The sequence below is a fragment of the Manis javanica genome, chromosome 18 (assembly GCF_040802235.1).
Source record: "Manis javanica isolate MJ-LG chromosome 18, MJ_LKY, whole genome shotgun sequence".
Lineage (NCBI taxonomy): Eukaryota > Metazoa > Chordata > Mammalia > Pholidota > Manidae > Manis > Manis javanica.
This window is the reverse complement of record NC_133173.1, coordinates 15,711,573-15,730,654: the sequence shown is the minus strand read 5'-3', so window position 1 is coordinate 15,730,654 and position 19,082 is coordinate 15,711,573. Positions and strand designations below refer to the sequence as shown.

The following is a 19,082-nucleotide window of genomic DNA, read 5'->3' as shown; positions in this document are numbered from 1 at the left end:
GCGAGCGGGAGGAACCGCTGCCGCCTCGCGCCCGAGCCGCCGCCGGCGCGCGCCGGGCATGGTCCCCTCTTAAAGGCGCAGGCCGCGGCGGTGGGGGTGGGCGTGCGGAACAAAGCGCCGGCGCGGAGCCTGCGGGCGGCTTGGGGTCCGCGATGGGCGCGGCGGGCCCGCGGCGGCCGCGGCGCTGCCCGGGCCGGGTCTCTCGGCGCTAGGGCGGGCTGGCCTCCGCGGGCGGGGGCAGCGGGCTGAGGGCGCACGGAGCCTGCGGCTGCAGCGGCGGCCCGGCGGGCGGCGCGGCGTGGGCATGGCAGCGCGCAGCCGGCGCGCCTGGCTCAGCGTGCTGCTCGGGCTCGTGCTGGGCTTCGTGCTGGCCTCGCGGCTCGTCCTGCCCCGCGCCTCCGAGCTGAAGCGAGCGGGCCCGCGGCGCCGTGCCAGCCTCGAGGGCTGCCGGCCCGGGCAAGCGGCAAATTTCCAGGCCGGCGGGACGCGCGGCGATGCGCGCGGGACGCAGCTCTGGCCGCACGGTCCGGCCCCGGATTTCGGCCCGCGCGACAGGAACTTTCTCTTCGTGGGAGTCATGACCGCCCAGAAATACCTGCAAACCCGCGCCGTGGCCGCCTACAGGTGAGCCCCTGCTCCCACCGCACCGCCGCCTCCATCCAGCATCCCGGCGGGCGGCCCTGCCGGCCCCGCGCCCCTCATGCCTCTGCCAGCTTCCCAGACCCGAGGCTCCCAGGGTTCCTGTGGGATTGGGCTACCCCTCGGGCGATGCGGGGCACTGACAGCAAAGGTCAGAGCGGTGTGATGGCCGCAGCTCTCGAGACGGGGGCCTTGGGGGCAGACAGACCTCTCCGGGTGCGGTCCTTGCCCTGACTTTGTACATGGCACCTTAGCTGTTCTTGATCCAAGTTCTCCGCTCCTTCGTTAAATGGGCCGACTGAACGAATCTCCCTCATAAGGTCGTTGGAAAACCTCGGCGCGATACCTGTGATTGTGTTGGCCGTGATGGTTACTTCATTCCCTGAAATACGTGCTTTTGCCCTTGCAGAGCTAGAGCCACTGTAAATTAATCTGGCTATTGCAGATTTCATTGTTGAAAGGGGGTGCCCAGCGTACAGTTGACTGCACCAGTCTGTTGAGTAAGTGGAAAGATAACCAGTTCCTGGACCGAGGTAGATTTGGTGTCCACTAGTCCAGTTTAGTTATGAATATGTGTTATCCAGTGTTTGGGCTCTAGTTGGCCATATGAGTCATAAAAGTAGCTGGAATCATGCTCAGGATTAAAGGAATTAAAATCTTTAGAAGGGAGATGATTTTGGAATGGCAGATTTGTATTAGAGTGAATTCAAGGAAGAAGGGGTGTGGATTCAATGAAGGGGGGTGAATGGAAACCTTATATGTGTGAAGTACAGACATGCTTACTGTACGGGTAAGATTTGGGATTCATCCAGCCGCAGAGCAAACCAATATGGGGAGGTCCTCTGGGATTAACTTTTTTTTAGAACAGTCAGTGCTGAGTAAGGCCAGACTGGTTGCTTTTAGTTCTTAGTTTTATGACCAACGCCTTTATAACTTCAGCTTTTAAATCAGGTCCCGATGTAAACCTTTAGGCATTAGACGTTGTGAGGGGGAGAGTATATATGGATCCCTGTTCCTCTAAGGGAGGAAGTCAAGGATTGAAAAGGTGAATAAGCCCTAATGTCTGCCTTTTCAGTGCATTGATTCCCCACTCCTGTGTTTCCATTAGGAGCTGAAGTCCAGAGCCCAGGCTCTGCCAGGAGGGGTCCTAAGTGACTGAAAAGCTTAGAGTGCAAGTAGTGTTAAATTTAGGTAGCAATTTGGGAACCCTCAGAGCTAAAGTCTTTTTTCCCAGATCTACCTACCATGAGTTACCTGGACTTTTATGGGGATTGTGCTTTTTGATAAGAGAATATCCACATCAAAATTGAGCTGTATAAATTGTTCACAGCATAGTTTTGAAAGTATAAATCTACATGACTGCAGTTTGATGACAAGCTCTGAAATCACAATGTGGGGGAAAATTACCCAAATAGTTTGTTCAAATACTAGATGGTGTGATTTCTTGTCCTGCAAACAAAAACATTTTCATGGGTACAAAATCAGTATATACAAACCAGGAAGGGTCGTGGAACACTCAGAAAATGTCATGCAACCTGGACCATTTTATACCTTGGGATGGTCTTTTCCCAAGCACATGCTTGGAGCTCTTACTTTTGGCCACCTTTCCAAATCTCCTACTTCATCTCTTTTTGGGGATGTAGGATTTTCTTACTGCTTATTTCTTTCAGGCAGTTAGGGAAAAGTAGAAACATAATTTGCCCTCTGGCCCAGTTCTCCCTTTTTTGTGAAAACTAAGCCTTTCTGATAAAGGAAAACCCTTACCAGGAAACAGTGATCCCATCCAGTCATTCTGTTTGCTTTTCTGAATACCTTTTTTCTCTCTCTGATCCTAAGAAGTCATTTTACTTGGAGCTTGGAAGTGGACTTCTCCTCCTGGTCAAGGTCCTCTGCTTCTCAGCCTGTCAGCCCTGTGTTTAGGCTTGCTGCAGATGGCACAAAATGAGTTTAGCCTTAAGGAACATTTTGGGGAAGGCCTAAATTGAGATGGACTTACAGGGTGTAACTTATGATTATGGCTTTGTGGTGCTTTTCAGCCTGGGCCAGAAGTCCACACTCAACTCAAACTGGAAATTTCATGCACAGTTCTGTGTAACAGTGCCTGAATCTTCTAGCATGGGGTAGAACTCTAGTGTGTCAAGGGTGTGCTCAGTTTTACATCTTACTTAAAGCGCATATTCATTGTTTACTTCAGAAAAAACTCCATTGTTGTTTGTTTTTTAAAATACACTTATTGTTCTGTCTATGGGTTGAAGGAGGTGGCAACATTTTTGATAAGATAGCACCATGGTGTCCTTTTATGCTAGGTAGGATATTGAAAACGTCAGAATTTAGGTCTAGGGACTAGTAACTGTCTGAGATCCAGACAGGACTTAAAAAAAGAGCCTTGGAAAAACTCGAGGAGATAAGCCTTTCCATACTAAAGTTGGTGTACTTTCAAGATCCAACAGCCTTATCATTATGAACTTTTACTTTCCATGCAGTTCAAGTGGGGAGAGGGGCCACCGAGAGATGTTGGCAGTGCAGTGACAGCTGATAGCAGGCAAGTGACAGATTTTTAAAAGCAGGCACAACAAAACTCAAAGGGTAACTGGTCAGACATCAGCCAGGGCTAACTTATTCCGTAGGCTAACTTATTCTGTAGGCCCTGAGGTGACCTAGGTGTTCAGTTTAGAAAGGTCCATCAAAATGTTCACATACACTGAGGACTCATCCCTTCGTTTAACATAGATGCCTGGCCCTTCCAAGTTTGGGCTCTTAGTGTTGAGGATACAATAGTGAAGATGGTTGTTCTCACTGAGCTTCTGTTCTAGTGCAAGGGACAGACACTGAAAAGAACATTTCAGCTCGTGTTGGGTGCTGTGAAGAAGATAGAACAGGGTAAGGAAAGGATGGGGTGGTGTCCTCTATTAGGTGGTTGGGGAAGGGCTTGGGGAACTTTGTGTTTGGGCTGAGATCCGACAGTGGGGAACCAATTGTGTAGATATCACTGATGAGCCTGTTGGGGGCAGAGGGAAGAGCTGGTAAATTATAGGGCAGGAACCAGCTTGGAAAGGAACCTGAAAAAGGCCAGTGAAATAAAGATGAGGCCTGACAGTGTCTGTTCTCCTGGAAATGTATTCTAAGTGAATTAGAAAGAAAGCCTTTGGAAGGTTTAGGCGGGAAAGAGAGGTGATTGCATTGTGTTCTAAAAAGTTAATTTTGCATATTGTGTGGAGAATAGATGGTAGGGAAACGGAGATGTTAGGAGGTGGTCCAGGAGGGGATGAGGGTGGCCGATATGAGTGTGGTAGCAGTGGAGGTGAAGAGAATAGACAGTTCCAGAATGTGGGCCTCAGCCAGAATTAAAGATGTGCGGTTGGAATGCTTGTGGGGCATAAGCAAAGAGGAATTGACAATGACTTTGCTTTGAAAGACAAGGCGGGTGCTTCTGCCATTTACTGAGGTGGGAAGAGACCAGTGGAAGAGTAGATTCAGTGGAAGGAGGTGAATCAGCAGAGATCTAGTTCTGCACAGGAAAAGTTTTAAGATGGCTTTTAGACACACAGATGGCTTGGCTGTATACTTAGGTTTATAAATGCTATGAATTGAAGAAGGAATTGAGAGAAAATTTACATCTGTGGTGATTACGTTGTTGAAGGTGTAAACTAAAATCTGAAGCCCTCTTAAACTAACATTCCTTGAGGGCTCTGGGTAACGGGCTATACAAATAAACATATGAAGTAAATTGTTCTGACTCATCTAGGAAGTTACTTGTATTCTAGCTAATTTCACTTTAAGATGGTACCATGATTCCTCTAAAGTAATTTATTGTCCTGCTTACTAGTGGCAGATCACCCAGAACCCCTGGGCTCCTTGTGTCTTTAATTACGAGCTGCAATTTTTTTTAGTATTTTTTCTTAGTTATGTTTAATGTACAGAAGTAAAATATTCACATAGTTCAGTGTTCTCCTTTCTGATTTTTTTTTCTTTACCCCTCAGCTCAGCTCAGAAAGTTATTTCCTGGGAGAGGTTTTTAAATGTAACTTTTTTTTATTCCCCTAATTCTAGAAAAGATAGAAACTACCTTAACCTCATTTTTTCCCCCCAAATAGCACATTGTCTCTGAACCATCTGTTGAATAAGCTCCCGTTTCCCTACCAACTTGAAATGGCATCTTCCTCATACTCAAAATTCCTGGGTATGCTGTTAGACTTACCATTTTGTTCCATTGATCTTTTCTGTCTGTTCTTGTGCCAGTACCACCCATTGGAACTATTGGAAGTTGAATAATGTTTTAATATCCGGTAGACAAGTTCTCTTTTGTTAGTCTTCTGTTTCAAATATTTCTTGGCTATACTTACTTGTTCTTGCTGGGAGAGTTTTGATGCTATTTCTTTCTTTTTTTTAATTAATGGTTTGATAAAAAAGAAAAAGCAAACATACTTAGCTTTTTAGTCCCATTTTTATTCCCAGAACACTAAACTAATCCAACACCTTCTATTAGGCTTGATTCTTATCTCCCTTGGGTTGAGGATGGAGAACTGTTTTGTTCTTTACTTAGAAGAAAGAGATGGATGCCTTCCCTTCATTGCCGCAGGAGGGATACAGGGTACCATTAAAGATTAGCATCAGTCTGTGGGGAATTGTGGGAAGAAAGTTTGAGAAACACCAGCTTTAGGTAAAGGAATTTTATCGCAAGATGTTACACCAGTTAATGGCCTCTTCCCAATGCTTTCAAAGACAGGCAGTTCTTTTACTAACTTTAATGAGCAAATTTCAGAGCTCCTTTCCTTATTTCTTGAACTCAGTAAACTATGTTTATTTTAAGCAGTTTAGAGCAATAGTTGTTTTCTCAGATAGAATTCAGCCTGGCAAAAATTTACTGAAAGCTTTCTATAATCCAAATGAACCTGTAAGTGAACTTTTGGAGCATAATCCATTTCACTTTATGAATTACTCGTATAGGAAGGCAAGATTATATGTGATGGTGTTTTCACTGAATGGGCATTTTCACTTTTCCCCACCATTAACTAAGCTGCTCTTTGTTGAAAAGAGATTTATAATCCTATTCCTGCAGAGTTCATTGTCTAGGTGAGGAAACCAATGATCATTTTGGATGGTTAAGGGCTCTGGGGTGCCTGGACTGATAATTGCAGGGGCACAGAAGAAATAGGCCTGTGCTGCTTATGAAGGGGATCATGAAGGGTCTCACCCACAGTCCTATTCGCTAGTCTTCCCCTAACTGGTCTTTAAGGCTGAGTTAGAAGGGTTTGAAGCAGAGATAGCAGGTTCCTGGAAACGGGGCATAGCAGGAAGAAGTGAATGAACAGTGACAAAGGGCAGTTCCTTGGGGCTGAGATGTGAGATCTGGGAATTTCTTTAGAAATTTCCCAAAGGAATTTACAGATGTGCTCAGAGATGTTAACGAATGAAGTGGAAATTTCAAGTATCTTTGTGTTGTGCGTTAGGAGCTATGGACCGCAACTGATTTAGCTGGTGATCTACTTCTCTAACTATAAAAAGTGATGTGGCTGAAATACATTTATTGAAATGAAGGGAGGTTCATTATATGTTTTAAGTGAGAATAGGCTATAAAATTGTATGCTCAGTATGAGATCATTTTAAAAATCTGTGTTTGTGTAGCATAGAAAAGAAGATGTAAAAGTCTATACACCACTATGCTGAATGACTTCATATTCTTATTTTTGAGTTTTCCTACAATGAGCAATTATTTTGTAATAAAGATGCAGAGATACAGTTAAAAAAAAAAGCAGGAGGAGATGACAGCTCTTAGGAAATGTGAGTGCAGTTTTAAGCATGTTAAATTGTAGGTACCTGCAAAAGTGCTGGGCACAGATGGCATGTTGGCCCTTGACTCCCTGGAGTGGGAGTCTGGGGTCATTCTTATTTCAGTAAGTGACAGTTAATCGTGCCCTGAAATGTAGGGGAAAACTTGTTTATTTGGTCACTGTAACTGTATTTTCCTCAGTTTTTCTAACTTCATGCTGCTAAGGTGATATTTGGGAGAATCAGGTGACAGCATTTGAATGTGAGAATTTTAGTTAATGATTTAAAAGTAAAGCTGCCCACACACTTAATTTAGTGTCTTTTTTGAAGCATTTATAGTTATAGGTATTTGTCTAGCCAAGTACATTTGTTTGTGGATGGTTAAAAATAAGGTGTAGTCTGCTCTGATTGGACATCTGCTCTGGGCTTGCAAACCCAGAACCTGAAGATTTTTGAAAATGTAGATAATAATGCCATTAAAATGATTGTTTTGTAAGTTGAACTTAGGTACAAAGGCTGATTTGTGTTAAACTTTCTGCTGTGCTTCCAACCCTAACAGTGGAAAATGCTTGGGCAGGATTTAGAGTAGCAAAAGGACCCAAATGTAAGAGTGGTTTCAGAAGCTGGTGATTGAATGTCTTCCGGTCTTCAGTTAAATCCCGCCCAAACTCTGAAGCGGTGTCCTCGATGGGCAGGGCTCTGCCAGGCAGACGCAGAGTGGGTGGAAGTGGCTGAAGTCAGTATCAGGCTGCTCTCCTTATCTGTGATGACTGCTTTCTCAGCCTTGTCGGTGGAAGAGGGACTGCAAAAGAAATGTGGGTTATAACCTGGGAACCAGGTGTGCAGGATGGAAAAGCCACAGCCTGACCAGTGGAGGCTTTGCAGTCAGATTGTTTTCTGGCTTTGACATTTATTAGCTCTATGATCTTGGGCAAATTACTTACTTGGCTCTGAGCCTCAGTCTCACCTGCAAAATGTGTGTAACAGTACCTTACACGCTTTATAGAGTTGTCATAAGATCCAGTGTCTAATGCCCTCAGCACAGTGTCTGCACTCCGCTGCTCAGTAAAGGGTGCCTGCTGGCTGTTTGTTAAGTGGGCTTGTTGTGACTTAGTGCCTCAGCAGGGGAAGACTGGCTTGGAAAGGGGTCAGCCAGAATAGGTTTGGGGTAGTTTTATTGTTTGCATAAAATAACACTACCGGTGTTTTTTTTTTTGCTTTGAATTAAATGTGAAAACTAATTTTGTTCATGCATGATTAAGAGTTAGTTGCATGTTTATGCTTTAAGTGTACAACAACAAAAAATACAAACTATATAAGGTAGTTCTCCAACACTTGAAGCTGTGGAAATGTATCATGAGAAAAGAATTTGCCTTCTGTCATTAACACCCCAAATTTTAATTTTTACATTTCAAAGAGGGCATTTTTGTGGGCTCTACTGATGAGTATTGCCACTGTTTGCTCTGAACCTGGATTCTAAGGGCAGGTTGCTATTAGCTCATAATACCTTGGAACTGCCTCCTGGGCTAGTGCCCAGGCCATTGTTGAGATGGGAAGCTGTAATCCACCCCCCGAGAGCTTTATTGAGAATAAAAAGGCTCTGTAATGCTTGCTTTCACTGTAAGTCTATTTTTTAGGATTAGCAGTAAAGAATATAATACTTGTTTTTTGAAAAAGTTTCCCACCAGTTGTGATCTGTGTTCTGTTCCCCCACTTACTTCCAAAAAGAATTTGCTATTGCTCACGTCATAGGGTCATACGCCAGTGAGACAGTTAAAGATTTTAAAAGAGGAAACCGTATATCCGGAAAACCACATAGGGGGAGGAGGGAGCACCCAGCTTAGTGCTCAGGGCTGCAGAGCTCCCCAAAGGAAGACAGGCCCGATAGGGGACTGAGGAACCTTGCAGCATCCTACCGGAGGGCATTCCCTCAGCTCCTGGAGAAGCCTTGAATCATCACTTGGTAGCCATGGAAGACCTCTTGAGTTTTCCCAAGGCCTGATCTGGTTCAAGTGCATCTGACTGACAGCATAGCCCTGTCCTCCATGTGCTTTTCTGGGACAATGAGCTAAGGTTGCTGCTCCTTCAAACTGCTTCCGATAGGGATATCAGTCCCTTTGGCCCTTCTCTCTCCACCACAGACTTTCAGGTCTTAGCATCTAGAATAGTTATTTCACTCAGTCCTGAATAGTGGGACACGGTCTTGGACTTCTGCTGGTTGCCTGCTGGAAAGGCTTATAGCTGAGTTTGGACCCACAGTTAGAAGATACAGAGGCCACCTGATGACAGATAGTTTCCAAGCTGGTATCTCCTCAGGGGCTCTAGTTGGTCCATTGTTTGCAGTGGGCGTAGATTTGTGAGGGCAGCTACTGCTGCTGTTTCGCCCTCCCTGTTACAGGCACCACCTCCACGCCTTGCTCTCATTTTCCTACTCTTTGTTTTTCTTTGGCCTTATTTTCATGCTTATTTAGTTCATACTCTGTGTAGTGGGTTAAGTTGTCTAAATCCTTTCTGAAATAGGGAAGAATATATATATGTACATTCAATTCCTGTTGTCAGTTCTACAGAGGGAGAACTGTACTTTCCTTTTCTTGATTCCAAATTCTGAGGTGATTTGATCACATGAGTCCTTTCAAACTTATCCCTGTGACCATCAGAGAACATATGTAATTGTGATTTGGGGGACCTCCCAGAAAATCTCCCCTTTGTAGTTATAAAAATGTATAGCTATTAATGTTTAGAAAATGTAAAAAGAAAGTACTCAAGCTTACTCCATTTTTCTTTTAGGTTTTTTTTCCATTGGATAGAGTAAAAAAATACTTTCATCACAAAAGTTCTGTTGTCAAATCTTTTTATTTCTTTGGATCCTTTCCAGCTTACAGCTTTCCCCCAGATAAAAATTGTTTTTTCTAATTCTAAATATACCCATTTTTTGTAGAAAATTTAGAAAATGAAGAAAACACAAAGAAAATTAAATCCCTTCTCCATTCAAAAATAAGCACTTGTGGGTTAATTTGTACATTATTTATTTTTGTATGTGTACTTTTGTTTCCTTAATATTCCATGTCACAAGTAGACACTATTGTTTGCTTTTTAAAATTTACCTGCATATTATGAATGTATATACCCAGAACAGTCATGGTATAAATGCAGTTTTACACAGAAATGTATTTTATGTAGTTTTTCTTAAAATGGTATTGAATTGAAATGGAGACTACTGTATTAAGTCCTGACTCAGTGAAGGCATTCCTTAGCTAAGCCACCATTGTCCAGCTGTATTACTTAACTCTGATTTAACGTGGTATAGGGATAGCATTAAGAAGCCTGGAGGAATGGAAGAGTGCTTTCTTGGCACTCTCAAATTTCGGTTGTCTTATCTGTGCTTTAGTAAGACTTGGTTATCAGTCCACTGAAAATTGAGCTTTCTGGCAAGGGCCTTTGCAAATGTTCTGTGGTTTTAATTAAGTGAGAGCTCTTTGCTCTGGGTAACAAACATGTTGATGACAAAAGTTGACATTTGCTTATGAAAATTAAGGAACTTGACCTATTTCTATCTCAGAAGGAAGGCCAGCTTGCTTCTTTAGCAGTATTTCCTTGGAATTATTAGTGTATTCTCCCTACTCCCCCAGGATAGTAAATCATGATTTATGTTCCAGAACTCTTTAACTTCATGGAGCTCTTTAAGCTATAGGTCCCCAAGTGAAAAAAGATAAGAATTTCTTAAGATTGGAAGATTTACAAATACTTCATATTGAGAGATTTCCTTCGAACCACCAGTCATTTAGAAAAGAAAAGGGCAATATGAGGTTTTGCCCTGGGTTACCTAAAAAGGAGAAGATAAAAATTGGGTTGAGTTACCATAAAACTCTAGAGGCTTTTAAGGGTGCTTTGAAGTTAGATTGTTTTTAAAATTAATTAGGTTCTCTTCTTGGACAAATGACACTATTTCAAGTGACAGTTTAGGCGTTAATCGCATTGGTGGTAGTGGTATCGCTGGCACTGCCTTTCCTGCGCCCTGTCTGGTGGGGCCCGTTGGAAGCCTGGCCAGGCTGGATTTTGATCCTCAGTCTAATTATGAAGGGGTCTGGGATTTTGAGCGGAAACACTTTTGAAGTCTTATTAGACTTCTACCCTAACATTATCTCAGAATGATGGTAAAACAGAATTCTAATGTATAGTGTGTGTTAGGTTTTTAGCCAGAGATGTGACAAGCGGCATTTCCGTAATAACCTTCTCTCCAATGTGTAATCTTGTGACTGGCTGTTCCAAGTTCAGCCCACACTCTCCCATCTCCTTCATTTCCTCTTTCACTACCTTATTTTATTTGCAAACTCCTGTCTTCCCTAATAAGTCACGTTTATATAATGCTTATTGCATGCGAGGCTGACTTATAAGCACTTTTAATCTAATAATCTGTTGAACCCTCATAACAGCCCTGGAAGGCAGGTACAATTATTATCACCAGTTTACAGCTTAGGAAAGTGAGGCACAGAGTAACTTCCCTGAAGTGGAGCCAGGGTTCTCATCCCAGCAACCTGATTCCAGAGCCCAAGCTCTTAACCATTACGCTATGTGTTGTCCTTTTAGTGGGCTGTTCGTGTGAAGGTAGACGTTGCCTTACACACCCCATGTCCTAAATAATAACATGGTGCATTAGTACTTTAAGAGCTTCTGAGGCTGGCTGCTTTAGTATTACTTTGAACTTGATCTACTTTGTTAATCACATTTTAGTTCAGAAGCAATTGGGTAGAATCTAAGTTAATTTTGTTTACCATCCCTTTAAAATCAATTGTAAGCTAATACAGAATACTTAGCTTTATGTTTCAGAAGTACCATGAATGATAGTATATCAACTCTAGCATGCCTGAGAATTTTACCTCTTAATAATTCTTTTCCTGTTGTGGTTTGATTAAGTTGGTTCCGTTTTATATGAGGAATGGTAGGAAATGTTAGTGTGGCTTGTGGAAAGTGATGAAAACCTCAGTTGGAAATTTTTAAGAGACATTATTTCTGCCCTTTTGCATTCTACCCCTCCCCCCCACTACACACACACCTGGCATCTTCATGTCACTTATTTCAGACAAATGAGCAGTATTTATTGATCTCTATTCCATGCCAAGCACTGAAATTACTTTTCAAAGAATTGTTGTGACTGACAAACAGTAGCCACTTATACATAGAGGGAGGAATCAGGGGCTCCTTGACTTGGGTGGGGTTTTCTCACTACAGCTGTGTCATCACGGACTTCCTTAGGTTGAGGAGTCATCTCCCCTCCCGCAGTTGCTGTGTCAAAAGGGTGTGTTCAGGTTTTCATACATTCTGGTAGGTTACAGTTTATTTGCATATTTAAAAGGATTTGTTTCTTTATGCCAGGGATTTGTTTCTCTTTAAATTAATTACCCCGTTTCTACTGTGTTTACTTTACATCCTTTTTTTCTGGTAGCATATCCTTTGTGAAAATGAAGTGCAATACCTAGTATAGCATTTATAGTCCCATCAGGTTGCGTATAAGCTGAATAATTTGTTAAACAGTTTTCTGAGTGGCATGGACTCTATAGGTCCATTTTAAATCCACAGGCAGTAAGAGAAAAACATCAGGTACTGTCTTACATCAATTTAAAAATGTACATTTTTTTTTCATGTTTTAACATCTCTGAAATCAGGATGTATTTACAGTTGGCATCATATGATTATGACTGGCAATATTTTTTGCTTTTTTACTGGTACATAAAACTGGTACATCCTAGATTTGGTTAAAAATGAAATGTAATCCTTGGCACTTTGAGAAGCATGTTTGGTAAAAAGTTCAATCCTATGGAATTTTTTCTCTGTTTGAGTGAAATAAGTTAGAAGTCATTTGTATTCTTTATATTTGAGTTAGGAAGAGAATTAAAAGCCAGTAATTGTTCTTTAAATACTTCATTGTAGATGTTTTTCAAAATTATAAAAATAATAGCATGCTGCAGAAATTTAGTTCTGCAAAATGAAAAACGTTCTGGAGACAGATGGTGGTGATCATTGCAGAACAATGTGAATGCCCTTAATGTCCCTGAGTGTTATACTTTAAAAATGGCTACAGTGGTCAATTTCAAGTTATGTATGTTTTATCACAATTAATTTTTTTTCCAAAAGAGTAGTATCGTGTGCATAAAAATTTCCCTCAATATACAGAGAATAAAAAGTGAAAGTTATCTTTATTCAACCCCCACACCCCTTCCCATATCCCTACATCTGTGCCTCTTCACCAGAAGACTGGTGTGTCTATCTTTTCAGATATTTGTCTCCTAAGACTTTCCATTAAAGATATGTATGGTTTTCATTGATCTTTTAAGCCACTTTCCACCATAATAAACACTGTATCACAGTTTAGCAAAGTGAAAATACACTGGGGAGAACATGATCTGGGAACTGGGTTTTTTTGATCATACGAAGGCTGAATTTATTGTGTCACTTTTTCTCTGATACGTTTTTCCTATAAGTAGTCTGTTTAAATGCATTTTTGTAGCTAGGCCACTTCAGCTCTTAATATGTAGCATAAAGAAAGTATAAGGGAAAATGTGGCGTGATGGCCTTAAGTCAGTAGTTGGGTAGCAGGATTGTTTACCGTGTTTCCTTCTGAATTTTTCGCAGTTCCCCTTGGAATGTTGGCCGGGCTCCCCTGGCCTTCTCTCGCCCCACCTGCAGTTTGCTTCACTGCCTCCCCAACCCCTTTCTCTGTCTTGGCTGTTCACCAAGTCCCAGAGAAGTGTTCTCCACTCTGTGTCCTTGGTTTATGCTCTTTAGGGCCGTGGGCCCTCCTTTCAGAGCGCGTGTCTTAGTTCGTCATATGTATGTTTGTGTGACTACTTTTGGTGTCTGTCTCTCCAGATGTCAGCTCCACAAGCTGGACTTGGTGTTTTGCTCACCTTCCATCCCCCTGGCCTAGCACATACCTGGCACTTGGTGGGCATTCAAAGAAAATTTGTTGCATAAATGATTTGATTTTTTTTTCTTGTTTGTTTTATGGAGTAGGACAGTTTGTAGGTAGGGAGTTGTTAGAGTTGATAGTATCAGAAAATTAACCTGAATATCTAGAGCTTGGTGCCCTGGCAAAAACATAGTTATCCTGGAAATATCTGTATACTTCGTGAATCTTTTGAAAACAAATTTGAACTTTGCAATAGAGGAAGCAAGCAGATGAAGTAGCTTTTTATCATACTTTTGAATGCAACGATTCAACATTAGTAGATAAGTGAATTTCTGGAAATGAGAAGCTTGAAATAAACCATTCTCTCACTGATACTTATTTTATTCCAGAACGTGGTCCAAGACAATTCCTGGGAAAGTCGAATTCTTCTCTAGTGAGGGTTCGGACACATCGATACCAATTCCGATAGTGCCACTACGGGGCGTGGACGATTCCTACCCACCCCAGAAGAAGTCTTTTATGATGCTCAAGTACATGCATGACCACTACTTGGACAAGTATGAATGGTTTATGAGAGCAGACGATGATGTTTATATCAAAGGAGACCGTCTGGAGAATTTTCTGAGGAGTTTGAATAGCAGTGAGCCCCTCTTTCTTGGGCAGACAGGACTGGGCACCACGGAAGAAATGGGGAAACTGGCCCTGGAGCCTGGTGAGAACTTCTGCATGGGGGGCCCTGGTGTGATCATGAGCCGGGAAGTCCTCCGCAGGATGGTACCACACATTGGAAAGTGTCTTCGGGAAATGTACACTACTCATGAGGATGTGGAGGTGGGAAGATGTGTCCGGAGGTTTGCAGGGGTGCAGTGTGTCTGGTCTTATGAGGTAAGAACAGAAAAAAAAAATCTGTTAATTTTGTCATTAGTTCTGAACCAATCATAGGAAACTAGTGATAATAACCTCTTTAAGGCTTACAGTTGCTATTTTTGCCTTAGTTTTTAAAATGTGATTTCCTTAATACTTTTTTCTCTATTTTTAGAACATACCTTCTATACTTTTGTCCTAATCATTTAGTTAAACAATAGCATTGGGGGCCCAAAGAAAAGATATAGTTTGTTGCAGGGTGCAGTGGTATTTTCAGGATTGTCCAGAAAATCCATCTGTTCTGACCCTTACTGCTTCTACAGGTATGATTGCAAGAATGTGTCGTACTCTCCCAAAGGCCCTGTTCATCTCATCATGTGGACCCACACACAGTTTAGAAAATAGAAACTTAGATGTTATGAATTTATAAAATGAATAATGATGTAAAAAAAGCCAATAGCATTTGGCTCTGGCCTTTATCTTAAACCTTCACTTTTTTAGACAGTTACTGTAACCTGGAATTTTGCAGTATTGTTGGCCCATTCAGAATAGGTGGTAGGCGATTTCTGAGTTTTCTTAACACATAAATGCAATTTTTTGAAAGAATTCTGCTTGTAGATGTTGTCTCTTTAATAGTTCTAGAGAATGAGTTAGCTTCTGACTTTACTCTGTTTTTATTGGCAGATGTGCATCTCTTGCCTGCAGTTGCAGGATGTGATATTAGTCAGAGTGGAAAAAATTATTTAGGTTGTGTTGTGTTTAGATGGGTAAACTACTGATAGTTGTGAGGACAGCAGAGGAAATTGCTAGACCTTTTGCCCAAGAAAAAGAAACACACCTTCTGATGTAAACTGTTAGCTGTTCATCTGAGTTAATTTTCTAACTTATGTGCTTAAGTGAAAAATAGTATCCTTGCCTGTACTTGCCTTCCCCTCAGCCTTGCTTTTAAATGTTTTCCTAATCACTCCATTTCTTTTGTTTGAACTTTTGGGGAAGTGGACATTTTCAAGTGTACAGGAAGTAGTCTTCATGTAGTTTCTAAGTATAAAAGATATCTTTTAAATGCCAGATGTGATCTGTGAACCCTCTAATCTCTGTGTCAGCCTCCCCTGCTCTCCCCATGCGAGGGCAATTGGTCACTGGATCTGGGGGATCTCTATTGTCATTGGATTTTTGCAGCAAGGAAAGCTGTTTGGAGGTTTTGTGCTGTTCTAACCAGAGTACAACTGGCAGTATTTCTACTTTTTCCCTATCCTTAATTAAGTAGTTATAACCTTAGCATGTTTCATTATGTTTAAAAATGTAATGCCTTGTGTATTTTGAATGCTCTAAGCTGCTCCTGATCTCTGGAAAGCTAGCCTTCCTGATGGAATTGTAGAGAATAGGTCTACCTTTGAGACAGAAGTTTTAAAAATATGTGTCTTAAGTGTTGTCATGCCATTAACTCTTATACACTGCTAGATAGACACAACAGAGCCAGTATCTTGAGTTAATGAACTTTGACTTAGCCTAGTGCCAAGATACAGTCAGAAAGTATTGTCCTGGGGCAGTAGGGATTGAGAGACAGTTTTGGGGCTTTTTTCCCCTATTATGATGTAATCACCAAGTTTTCTAAGGCCCTAAGCAGGGGTGCCGGGAATCATTCTGTCTAGCTCCTTGGAGCTGCCTCTCAGACTTAAGGCTGACTAATGACCTTATTAGCTACAGGGAGGTGGGGGGTGGGGAGGAAGCTCCCTCCCTGGGCAGCTTGCATCCCCTCCCTGGGGTGTCCCGAGGAGTTTGGACCATCAGCTTTGGATGCGTGTCTCTGCTGCTTTTCATGTCTTGAAATGCTGCTGACAGACCTTTTCCAGATCAGTAGCTTTTCTAAGGACTGCCGGTTTGCTCTCCGGACACCTTCCTTTTGTTGGAGAATACCCTCTGCCACAGCGTGGCTTGTCTGTTCCTTTTAAATGTGGTAGTTTTGTTATATGCAAATTGAGTAAAGAAGTGTAGTCTGTTCTGTGGTTCTTTTCCTGTATGGTTTATGATTTTGTGTCTTGTTCAAGAAATTCTTCCCTTTTTTGGGTCACAGAAATTTTCTCATATATTTTTCTGTAGACTTAAAGTTTTGCCTTTCATATGTAGTTCTTCGTCCTTATCATTTTTAAGAATTCTGTTGTTGTGACATTTACCATTTAATAATAGGTCTTTGATTTCTCTTTTTCCTTTTTTTTTTTTGTAGGGCTTTAAGTGCTTCTAACCTAAGTTGTTGTTAGGATTTGTCATTTTATTCACCACTTAGGTGAGATAAATCCCTCATGTGGATGTGGAACTTTTAATTAAAACTTCCTGTAAGTCTAGTTTCTCCATTAAGGCTGCCATTATGAGAAATTGCAGAGTTGAAGTCTTATGTTCAAGGCAATTATGTTAAGCTTTGGATATTGGAAGGTGCTTATTTAGCCCCATTACAAATCTAGCCAGAAGGTGTAATTTTTTTTTCAAGTTGAAATAATGCCTTGGGATTACACTTACATAATTAAAATGGCTTGTAGGAACAACTGTCATAGACAAAATCCAGATTCATGCTTGTTTTGATTTTTATTAGTGGTTAATTATTAACACATGGCTTTTAAAAACTTTATTTGGAAGTATTTTTAATTTCACAGAAAAGTTACAGCAATCAAGTAGTCCAGAGAACATCCATATACCCTGTACCCAGATTAACCTGTTAACATTTTACTCCGTTCGCCTTATCATTTGTTTGTGTTCCTGAGTATATGCGCTTTCACCCATCTAGAGAGTCGTAGATCCATCCCCCTGCCATTTAAGGTAACTTTACTTAATTTGAAGTGTGGGTCTCACTTTAAGTAACACCAGTGTATTTTGGCTAGTAGGGAAATTCTCTTACACACCCACGGTACAGCTTAAGTAAATTTAACATGGAAACTTTAACCTGGCGTTTATATTCTCATTTTCTCTGTTGACCCGGTCAAGCCTGTGTAACAAACAGTTTTTGCTTCTCCACTACCAGCTCCAGCCTAGGGTCGGGTATTGCATTTGCTTGTCACATTTCTTTGGCCTCTTTTAATCTGGAATGTTTGTACAGATTCTCTGTCTTTTATGACTTTGGCATTTTTGATAAGTAATACTTCATTTTCGTAATGAAAACACGTGATTGCAGTATAGTGAGCGGTAAGGCAGTTTTTCGTGGTGTTCCTCCTGACTTACTGAAACCTCCCGCTGCGAAGCCCTAGCAGCAGGGTGAGAGCCACATGTGTTGCCGTTGGTGGAGAGGAGGTGGGTGGAGCTGGCAGGGCCAGTTCCCCCTTGTCACATGGGTTTGGTGTCATTAACTCCCAGTTACACAAGATTTTTTTGAGAAACATTGAAAAGTTTGGAACAATAATGTATTTAGGCAAATAGGTGAAATATCATACTACTCTTCAGGTAAGAGAGAACAGAAAGGAAACTGACCCAAGTAACCTATTCATTTTATTTCTAACTTTCATTGAAGTATACTACTCCCATGGAAAAAGGCTCAGATGATAAGAAGAATAGAGCTCAGTGGATTTTCACAAAATGAACACAGCTGGGAATCTAGCATCAAGATCTTGCTTTTATTATTTTAACTCAATGTTTGACTAGTAATGAAGGTGTTTTGGGTAGAAAATAATCGTTATTAATGAAAGTGGGAGGTAGGCATAGATGGATTTGGCAACTTTGAAACATTTAATATCTTTTTAGTAGCTGATGCTGACACAGGATTCAAACTTCAAAAGGGCAGAGGGTTTAGGGAACTCTTCCCATCTCTGTCTCCTACCACTGGGTTCCCCTCATGAGTCAGCCACCATGGTACATCTTACATATATATCATATGCATATATAAACAATTAATACTACCTTTTATGGGAATGGTAGCATGTTTTACATGCTATTTATATCATGCTGGTTGTCACTAATATGTCTTGAAAGATTTTCCATTAGGTACATAAAAGAACTTTATCTTTATATGGACATGCAGGCTAATTCCAGTTCTTTTTAGTAGTGTTTCCAATCGGTCATTTAACCCAGTGTTTTGCAGGCTTTTTCCCATCATGGCACACAACACTGAGGCGACTGCCCCCAAAGGGCTCTTACCCCAGTACAAACAAACCACTGTGTCCTCCCCACCCCACCCCTGTCTCTTCCAACCTAACCTGAAGGGATTGTTACCTTGGCACACTTAGAACTTGTTTGGATATACCACCATACCAGGACACAGCAGCTGTGGCACTCCGAGGTCCCCAGGAAGTTATTTGTCAAAGCATCATCAGTGGGCCCAGAACTGCCCTCTGAACTGGTAGGAAATTGCAGTAGAGTGAAACATGCATGGCCTTTTTCTCCCTCAAGGACTTGAGTCTAGTTAAGGAGACAAAAATGTATCTTCATGGAATAGTTGGAAAAAATTTTAAAGTGTAAACTCTGATACTGATTTTGAATATAAAACAGTATGGAGAAAGGTAAGGTCAATGGTGTTATTTTAATAGGAAGGCATATCATCAAGGGATATTGGTGTTTAGAGGAAAATATGTAAAAGAGAAGGTCTTCCTGTTAGTCTGACTGGCTTATGAAGGAAGATTGAATGTCCTTACATGAAAAGGCTGGGATTCTTTTTTCTTTAATAACAGAAGAAATAATGTTCTTAACTGCTGCCGTGGAACTGATTTGTATTGTAGTGGTGCCTTCCTCGCTCTGTTAGGCTGCCCATTAATCTTAGCTGGCCAGGAGCCAAGGAGGCTCCAACGGCTAGAATATGTGCTCCAAATGTGAATGCTGCCAGTTTGTTCCAGGCAGAGCCCCTTGTGGTCCTAAACTGAGCCTTATTCCTTTTTTCTGGAAGTTTGATAGTTCAGTTTCCAAGCTCCTAGTAGATTAGAAGGGC

General features: G+C 41.6%; 1 protein-coding gene across 1 annotated transcript in view; it reads left to right on the top strand.

Annotated features, from left to right (window-relative positions):
• Positions 1-304: 304 nt before the first annotated feature.
• Positions 305-19,082, top strand: part of CHSY1 (chondroitin sulfate synthase 1) — a 72,098-nt gene continuing 53,320 nt past the window's right edge. Inside the window, exons 1-2 of the mRNA XM_037000650.2 lie at positions 305-624; positions 13,705-14,200. Coding sequence (XP_036856545.2) covers positions 305-624; positions 13,705-14,200 — 816 coding nt within the window. The remainder of the gene's footprint in view (positions 625-13,704; positions 14,201-19,082) is intronic.